Below are 10,182 nucleotides of genomic sequence, written 5' to 3' on the forward strand. Positions count from 1 at the left end.
AATTTATGGTACAGTTACCGAAAATGACGGGAATAGTGTTAGAAAAAATGTATTTAAAATCAGAATCTAAAAATGTTTTACGTTCTGAATCACGTTTTTAGTTATCGAAAGTTGAACTACAAAGCACTGTCACATGTCGTACTACGTCAATCGAAACAAAATAATATTAGTATTAAGGCTGTACATAATTCCAAATGTGTGATGATAACTCGAGGAGAATTTTTGGAAATTCCTTAAACGTACATAGTCTGTAAGAAAAACGTATTTTTGTATCATACAATATACACATTAAGACTGCTGCTGCCTTAAATAAGAAATGCAGATTTAGGGAACAGATCATTGGGAAAAGATAACAAGTATGGTAAACACTTGTCTGAGTTTCTGCTTCTAATAAAAAGTTTATACAGTATTAATTCAAATAAGAGTCATGCATGCAATAATTGCGCGAGCTCTTTAAAAAATTTTTTTTTTATTAAAAAAGTGGAATTTAAATAATTCAATCTTACATATTCCATAACTTAAATGATTCAAGTTTTCAGGTTAAAAGTTTTGAACTTCAGGCTCAAGATAATACAAAAGTAATTTAGAAACCATTATATTTTCATTGTTTTGAGTCATAATTCATTTCAATCAGTTCTCTTATAGACGTGTAGTTGGTATGCATTATGCAACCATTCGATACATGTGCCATTTTAGATTATCGCAGGAAAAATGCAATTTATTTTGTTCATGTTTCTGCTGAATCGCAAAAAAGAGACCCTATAGTTTTCGAGAGTGTTGTAAATTTACAGATAACATCCGGGTGAAATAAAAATTGTACTTTCATTTACTGTGTAAATAATTGTGATAATACAATTTTTATTATGAATGTCATTATGTTCCTCGTTGCGACGCCTAAACGATGCAATTATACTTGCAATCTGCAATGCGAATCTTACAGAGGAGCCGAATTTTTATCACTTGAATGTGATGTTTTGTATATATTATAATAAAACTACATATTATAGAGTTTAAATTATATTAAATGTTTTATTATTTAAGTTAAGATCATTCATGTCTAAACTTAAAATTTCAAATATCTTTTTAACAACCATGTTAAAAATATTCTAATCAACAATTAGGTAGGCCCATTCGATTCTAAGGATAAAAATCCCAGCAACTGTCTTGTGTGCAACCATTTTTCCCTGTTTATTAAAATTACAGGGTGGCCATAGTGGCCGCTAACCAGGAAAACTCCCTTAAAAAATCGAATATCATTTTAAATTGTTAGATTTCGTTTAAAAATAAATGTTCATTTTATCATGCACATAGGTATGTATATTTAACAGTTTAGAGCATATGCTGATGGTTCATTTAAATAAGTTCCGTGTATGTTTAAAACCAAAAGTTTATTTTCGTTTGTGAAAAAGTGAACTACCATTAGCGAGAAAATTCAAATCAGGTGGCTGCAGATTGAAAAATGTAAAAGAATAGGGATTTTCAGGCAGTGGCAAAATCTTGAAAAAATTCATGACCGTCAACCAGACATTTAGCACTAATTTTTGTTAAATTAGAGAAATAATAACAATTGTTACTTGAAATTAAATTTTCAGTTCTAATGAAGATATTGAAACTATAAACTGGAAAGCTCTATAATTATTCACAATCTCCAGAACATTTTTTTGCACATTTTCAAGAAATTGTAAATTGCACAAGATTTTTATTTCTAATTTTTTAATATTGTTCACCAGAAAAACTGATTTTCATTTTTCCGTTTAAAATTAATAATTGTAAAATTGTTACACACAATGGTACAAAACATATAAGAATTAATGGCTTCGTGAACAAATAATCTCCTCGAGAAGATTAAAGTTAGATTAGTTACTGTAATTTTTGTTTAGTACCGGGTATTGAAGTTGCAAAATTTGTATTCTTTATTTATTAAATATCGTAATACATGTAAAATACATCTTAAATCTAGGAAAGCAGTAATAAAAAAAGAGTGTACAAGATCATTGAAGCAAATATTTCTTGTACGAGTAGTGAATATTAAGACTGAGCGACGGCCAGCATTTCTTCCTGATGAATAAGGTGAGTCGTATGATTGACAAGACCCATTAGCTTAGACAAGGACGCTGCCCATGCATCTAAAATAGCTGCAGGTTCTTGGCTTCCAGTGAATTTCACGACACCTGCTGGACGATCTGTACGAGCGCTTATCACACCAGTTTCAACCAAATTGCACAAACACGCTTCTGTTTCTTCAACTGGGAGGTCCAGAAGCTCGGCCATGCGAGTCAAAGTTATTTTCGTGTAATATTTGGCCATTATTCTAATATTCTATAAACAAACGAGGATATAAGTTTTTATTAATATTTGAATTTCTACTAACTAGTGGAAGCTGAAACAAACTCACATGTTCCACAACACGATTTCTGAGATCAGCCCACCGTTTTCGGCCTTCTTCCGTAGAAGCGGTAAAAACTTCTGTCAATCGCAAATCCCGCTCATAAATTTCACACAATCCTGACCATTTGATGAGTTCTGGATTGACGAATAATCGAAGCAGTTCTCTGTAAGAAAATAGATTATATTTCTCAGTTATCGTTTATTGAACAATGGATAAATTAATGCTAAATGTCCTGGTTTAAGAATAATATCAAGAAATTCTCACTTGTAAATGGGTATTTCATCTAACAGTTTGTCAGCCAGTAATCTATGAGTGAGATCTGCTTGCTCTGGCTCATGTGGTGCCAGCACCAAATACAAAACTGCTCGAGAAAGAGCCATATGTCTTTTTTCAGGATCATCTTTAACGGTTGGCGTTTCCAGTACGGCGCGATTATGCCGGCAAAGTTCTAGATGCCATCCCTCGTGACGGGCCAATTCCATCATTAAACTGAAATAAAAGATAGTTTATTAAATTTCAGTTCTTCAATTAGGTATTCAACACATTCATTTAGTATCTTTGAATAAAACACGCACTCGTAGTATTTCAGTTTCAAAGATTGTGTTTCCTCGTCGTTTTCATCATCGAAAAATTTGATGTTGATCTTCTTAGCGATAATTTGCGTGCGGATGAAATCTTTCTTTATCAAGCAAAGACGCATCTGTTCAAGAATAAGCGACGCTTTTTCCCTTCGTGACATACTTCCATAAGTCTCTACTTGTAACTCTAGCATAGCAGACGCTGCTGCCGCAGCATCTCCATCCTCTTCTTTAAGTTTAGCTAAGCGGTGAGTGAGTCTTGCTCTTTCAACTTCCACGTAAATCTAAGGGAAAAATCATTCGTTTTATAACCAATTATGGTTAAGAGAGAATGGAATTTGAGTCAAAATCATTTTGTTGGGACGTACCTTTCCCTCAGTTACTGAACGCAATGTTTCTATTAGTTTAATCATGGTTTCTCTATCTGGCGTTTTGTCGACGTAAGTGCAACATTCTTGTACCATTTTCGTTACAGCCTGCTTTAACTGAGAACGTCTTTTGGATAAAAGTACTATGTGCTCATTGAGTGCTGCCCAGTTCTTGGCTTCCAGACAAATTTCAACAATTGCGACGAGTACCCTAGACGTGGAAACCATATCTGCACCCTGGAATCATGTATTATCTCAGAGATGCACGAAAAATGTGTTACAGGATACAAATTATGCCATAAAATATTTTTATCTACAATCAAGTTTTGAGGAAAACATACGGGAAAATGTCTTCTTTAATAAAAAGATGAAGGAATGCGAATTTGGTAAGAAAATGAAAACTCACTGTTCTGGTAAGTTTTTCCAGTGCTAGCAATTGATCTAGGGCATCGTGCAACTTTCCTTCGCGAGCCAATTTTTTGCACTCTGGAATTTTTGTGTCACAATTGCTACTGCAGTCCACCTCCATCTTCACAATTTTACCAGCGTCCATCGCTGCGTCTGTCATTTCTGCTTCTTAATTAGATAAACCTGAAAAATGTTACAATAGTAATAGTAAATAAATAATTTTTATATAGAGTTCAAGGCTGTTAATCATCCAACGTTTTGGTCTTAGTAGGTCAGAATGTTATTTATGAAAATATATACTCTTCCCTTCCCAATGACAACCGAAAATATAATTATTTTTCTCCCAAATGATTCGACTGATTACATCCTTTTAAAATTGAGGCACTTTATCTGGAAGGTAAAATAATTATACAGTTTTTAAACGTGATAAAAACCTAGTCTGTTCTTCTCAGGAATACATTTAATAAATAAATAAAATAATTATTGAATATAATCTCAAGTAAGTGTCCTAGGTATTTTAGACTCTGATAATCCTTAAATGCACTTGCAGCATTTGGGGAGAACTTGGTTGTTTAATTACTCCAAAATGAAAATAATAAACAGATCCTTCTGACGTGAAATCTCGTAAAAATAAAATCTGACAACGGATTATTGAAAAGTAAGATTATCAAATTAAAAAACACCTAAAATCCATAAGCCAGTTTAAACACAGACATGTTTTCAAAACTGAAGCACGTAAATATATCTCTAAGCCATCTTTGGAGCGACATTACAAAGCACTTTTTCGGAAATGTTTTTCCAAATCTTGTCACATCTGTTAATTATATGAATAGAAAGAGACATACAAGAAAATAATATAGACATGCACATCACCTTGAGTAAAATACTTGCTTCGTAAAACATTGAAGAATAAATTTAAAATAGAAGTGTGGTTATGAGAAACCATGAGCATTAATGGCATTAATCACTGACCTGCTGAGTTCTTCATACAAATGATGAGAGGTATTTTGAGAATTGGTAAATATTGCAAATACTGAAAGCGCAGACTTACTCCGAGAAAGATTTTAGAAGACTTATGAGTGTCGAAAAATTATGGAATCACCAAAAACAGAAAAATTACAGTAGGTTAGTTTTTTTTCTTCAACAGAATTCAGTTGGTATCAACGTGACATTGGCTGCAAATGACAATGGGTATTTCCAAAGATATTTAGGTCCCAGATTCGACATGAGATTAGTTGCACCGCATACCGGCAGTTAGCGCGGCAAGCAAGTTTGTGGTAGGGACCAGGGATAGGAACATATAATACGTCACGTATATTACATGGTTTTCGACATGTACATTACTACGTATATTACGTCTTTAGTTTTCTACAAATGTATTTTACATTTGATCACGTGACTATACTGGCGGGATTTTTGAATTCTTTACTCTAAATTTACCCGATTGCCATATCGAAATAACTAATATTGAGCAATTAATTCAGTATTCGTCATTATTTATCACATTTCTAAAGAAGTTATTAAAAAAGTAATAATGTGTTTATTGCCCTTCATAATCAACAATGTTTTCGAGCATGTGGAACACCAGTGTAAGTAATCGTTCGCGCTCAAAATTAATGTTTTTCCATGGATTTCCCTCCTGAAATGTTTTTTTACACTTGTTCTTAACATTTTTACTCTTAAAATTAAAATTAAATCGATTGAAGAGCTTTATAAGAGGTTATGTCAATTATTCAAATCTGTCAAATGCAGTCGCGTCCAAATAAATAACGTTCGCCATTTTTGATATGTATTATACGTAGTTTTCTACAATTTTCTACTTATATTGCGTATTTTATGTATTATACGTAGAAAACCTCGAGTGACATGTCACAACCCATCTCTGGTAGGGACCCTGTAGTAAGGGACGCGTAATGTGGCCATGTGGTGGGAGAATATGGAACGGAAGTTGGAGCCAGCGGTAGAAGGCGCGAGGTATTCAAACGCCAATAAATAATATACCTGAATCGTGTATTCAATCGGATTGGGAAAATCAAAGTAATTCATAGTTTTCAAGTTAAAAAAATAGAAAATAGTAATATTTATGAAATAAAAAAATTGAATTAAAAAGAAAAACAGTATTATGAACTCATACACCCGAAAAACACGTAAAATATGAAAATTTGAATAATTTAAACTATGCAGCGTGAACCCACAAGATTATTAGAGGAAGTTATTAAATAAAAGTGAAAAGTAATAGAAACTCGTATTGTAAATAAATTAATAACCCGCTGAGTAACTCCCGCAGTAGAAAAAATTTAAAAATGAAAAAACTGTAGCTATGTGATTATTTGAAGTAAACAATATACGAATGTTAGCGCCAAAGAAAAGTGCTTCTAAAGCTGTAATAATTATTTTGATATCGTAAGGTACTTAATTACATAAATAATTAATATATTAACAGAAACGTTTTAAGTTAAAAAATTTTATAACAAGAATTCATTTAGAATGAATGCTATCAAAAATGATATAATCGAATTTTCTCATAAATAAATTTTTCATGAAAACAGGAATTTTTAACAAAATAATATAATTCTCGAAAAAAGATGAAATTTCAATTAGCAATTTTATTTTTCTACCAAGAATGACGAATTTTTAACATCATTCTGAATATTCAAATACTGTATGATAACAGATGAATTTGTTGTCAAATAGTTCAATTTTTAACGAAAAGAGATCGATTTTAAAACAAAAGGATTCATTTTTTACCAAAATAGAAAAATGCAAAAAATTGAATTATTGAGTAGAAAAGGTCAATTTTCAATTAAAAATATCAATTTTCAACAAATATAGTAGAATCAAAATTTCTTTTAAAGAAATTGGTTTTTGACAATCAGAAAACGAATTTTTTAAAATAACTGAATCCTCAATTAAAAATATTAATTTCAAGCAAGAATATTACTTTTCTACCAAAATTACGAATTTTCTACAAAATCTAGAAAGTTTCAAACAAATATATGAATTTTAACTTAAAAATATCATTTTTTAATCAAAAGTAATATAAGTAAATTTTACCATTATAGAAATTAATGTTAAAAATATATATAGAAATTTGAAGAAAATAGTAGAATTTTCAATCAAAAAGGTTAATTTTAAAACGAAACAGAATGAAGCTTCAATTATGAACTTAATATTCAACGAAAAAATGGGATGGTTCAGTTTTTGGTTAAAAAAAGAATTTTCAATTTAAAGAAGTATAATTAAAAAAATCTGAATTCTCTACCAAAACAGATTGTAATTAAAAATATCAATACATTTTGAACCAAAAATGGAAAGTGAAATTTTCACTTCAATAAATTAATTTTGAAAAAATAAGAATTGTACAAACAATGGTCGAATTCTCAATCAGCAAGATGAATCTTCAAACAAGAAGATTAATTTTCTACTAAAAAAGACGAATTTCTAACAAAATCCATAAATTTTTAATCAACATAGGTAGGTTCTGCACTTGAAGTCGCTGAATAGATCGAACAAAAAGACGAATTTTCAACCAATTACTTGATTTTTAAACTATAAGGGAACAGTTTTTTTTTTAATTTTTGCTTGAAAATGTTCAACAATTTAGTTGATTTTTTTTCTATCTAGACTAAAATTGTTTCTTGGTTAAAAACTCATCTCTTTGTGTAGAAACTTGATTTACGTAGTGAACATGAACACAATAAAAATGTATCCCTTTTAGTTGAAAATTCAACAATTTTTCGGAAAACTTGCCGTTTTGGGTTAAAAACTCAACAATTTTGTATATATTTTTCTTTTTTCTTTGTTCGTCCTAGAGCTTTGCGCTCGATAATATATGCATATATACATCTACAACTGTAATTTGGTAGTTGTGAATGATCTTTCGTTAAAGCTCCTTTGTTGAGGACTCAACTATTTTGTTTCAAATTTGTCTTTTCTGTTTGCATTCAACTACTTGGGTAAATGTTAAACTAATTGATTAAAAATGGATCTTTCTTTGGTTGAAAATTTATCTTTTTGTTTTACATTCCTCTAATTGTTTTAAGGTTGAACAACCTTTTACAAATTAATTTTTTCGGTTGAAGATTCATTATTTTAGTTTAAAACTTATCTCTGGTTAAAAATAAAAAATTTCCTTGAAATGCACTTTTTGGTTTTACAACCGAATAGTTTAACTGTTAACCACATAGTTAAATTTTCAACCTACAAATATAAATTTTAAACTGAATGGGCAAATTTTCAAACAAAAATGATCAATCTTTAACGTTGAATCTTTAATCTTGAATCTAAAACTTTGTTTAATTATGTACCGATTGGTTCCTCCTCATACTTGTAGAGGCGCGACAGGCAGCTAAATATTCAGTCGGGCCAAATCATAGTGCATTTGAAATCCAAAATGGTAATAATCTAATTTTAATTTATAGGTGAATGAAAAAATAATTCTAATTGAGTAGAAAAGGTCTTGAGGAATTTAAAAATTAAATTACTTACGTATGGTGATCCAAAAGATTGGCGAGCGGAAGATACGAAATCGCTAGTTCTAAAGAGCTGACATTAAAAAACTCTAAAGACTTTTTAAAATCAAAATTAGTCCCAAAATGTAGCAAAGAGGTTTTAAATTTTAAATCCTGGTAAATTAAATAATTTTTCCTGAGTCAGACACTAAAGGTCAAGTTCGTTAGCCAGCTATTTTGAATAAAACTTCAAAAAGTAGAGCATTTTGAATTTTTTTCAACTTTCAACAATTTTCTGTATAGATATTTATAGTATTTAAAAAGGTGAACAATTTATTTCCATGCCGTTTTTTGATAAAACCAAAATTTATCAGAGCAACGGAATCAATATGACTATCCGGCAAACGCAGGGATGATTTTCAGGCTATTAACGAGTGAAAGCTTGGCACCTCCAAGAGCGCCGATGACAAAGACGATTACTTTAACAGAATATTCCGGGTACAATCTTTGCAAATCCCTTATAAGGTCTCGATACTTCTCTTTCTTTTCATTCTGCTTGGCTATGATGTTTTTGTCAGCTGGTACCGAAAATTCGATGACGATCATGGTTCTCTTCTCGAAGTCAAGAAGAATCATGTCAGGCCTCGGGTGAGCAACAGAAACAATTGTCGAGAATATAAAGTTTCAGTATATGCGGTACTTCCCATTTTCGACAATTGACTCGATTTCCTTGGGAGCATTTAGAGGAGCGATATTAAGGTTATTGCCGTAAGAGTGACAGAGATGGTAATAAAGCACTCTTAGTGCCGCATTGTGTCTTTGAACGTAGGTCGTTCCCGCGTGAGTTTAACAACTAGATAGTATGTGAGCTAAATGCTCAGGGTATGCATGGCACGCCCTGCAGCTATCATCAGGAATGTCTTAGCTCAAAATGTGGTGACGGTATGTTAAGGTGGAAATGACACCGTCTTCGCATTCCAAAATGAAACCCTCCGTACCACACTTCAATCCGGGCGATTTAAGGAAAGCAAACGTTAGCTCACAGGACATTGACTGATCCTTCACATTTCTGTGGAAGATACCGTGCATCCTCTTATCGAGGAACTGTTCACGAAAGTTTTTCTCTTGTGCTTTCTTAATACGGGCTTTCAGGAGTGAGTACTCGAGATGGATAAGATTTGATGCATTTTTCTCACCCTTAATATTGAAGTCAAGTTCGAGTGTTTCAGCAGCCTCCTCAGCTGCTTTGTACAGAAACGCTCCTTTGCCCACCTCTTCGTGATTCCTGACCATTTTAAGAAGAGGGTCTCTTCCATTTGCAACTTCCATTTTCAATGTGCTGCACCCAGAATAATCCTGTTGTGAAGACATTCAAGACTCAATATTCCGCGACCACCTTGACGGCGTGAGATGTACAGTCGCGGAATGGAAGACTTAAGATGCATGCTTTTGTTCACGTGCGTAACCTTTCTTGTCCCGATATCAAGGGATCTGAGCTCGTCCTTCGTCCATGGAACTACTCCCAATGAATAGAGTACTACCGGGATGACAAGCATGTTCGTTGCAGATACTTTGTTCCTCGCCGACAGTTCTGAAGACCAAATCTGCCGGATGAGACGTTAGTAGCTGCTTCGGGAAGTATCCTTTATAGATGTCACATCCTGAATGCGGCTCTGCGGCACGCCCAGGTATGTATAAGTCTCTCCTGCCCAAAGGTTGTCGTATAACGCTTCTATCAACGAGCTCAGGATCTTCAGGGATGCCATTAAGTTTTCCTCGCTTCAAATAAACCTTGGCGCAAATGTCTAACCCAAATTCCATTCCAATTTCCTTAGTATTTCGTTCGACAATCCTTAGAGCTAGATGTAGTTGCTCTTTGTTTTAAGCAGATCTTAAGATCGTCCATGTAAAATACATGAGTGACCTTGTACTTTCGATCTGCAGGTTTGCCGCACAAGTACCCGTCGGAATGGCGTAGTGCTAGAGAT

The 10,182-nt window shown here is 32.7% G+C and overlaps 1 protein-coding gene across 3 annotated transcripts in view; it reads right to left on the reverse strand.

The window, feature by feature from the left end:
- Positions 1-1,903: 1,903 nt before the first annotated feature.
- The window catches only part of LOC117171506 (26S proteasome non-ATPase regulatory subunit 12), a 21,870-nt gene continuing 13,591 nt past the window's right edge, over positions 1,904-10,182 (reverse strand). The window contains exons 1-7 of one of the 3 annotated variants that reach the window (XM_033358876.1): positions 4,795-4,926; positions 3,742-3,926; positions 3,336-3,572; positions 2,965-3,251; positions 2,654-2,878; positions 2,396-2,552; positions 1,904-2,319 (exon numbers count right to left, since the gene is read on the reverse strand). In XM_033358876.1, coding sequence (XP_033214767.1) covers positions 2,029-2,319; positions 2,396-2,552; positions 2,654-2,878; positions 2,965-3,251; positions 3,336-3,572; positions 3,742-3,903 — 1,359 coding nt within the window. In that variant the 5' untranslated portion in view covers positions 3,904-3,926; positions 4,795-4,926 and the 3' untranslated portion in view covers positions 1,904-2,028. Of the gene's footprint in view, positions 2,320-2,395; positions 2,553-2,653; positions 2,879-2,964; positions 3,252-3,335; positions 3,573-3,741; positions 3,927-4,715; positions 4,927-10,182 lie in introns of those variants that run through there. The other 2 variants (XM_033358875.1, XM_033358877.1) reach the window with 2 other exon arrangements.

This window comes from Belonocnema kinseyi, chromosome 4, assembly GCF_010883055.1.
Source record: "Belonocnema kinseyi isolate 2016_QV_RU_SX_M_011 chromosome 4, B_treatae_v1, whole genome shotgun sequence".
Lineage (NCBI taxonomy): Eukaryota > Metazoa > Arthropoda > Insecta > Hymenoptera > Cynipidae > Belonocnema > Belonocnema kinseyi.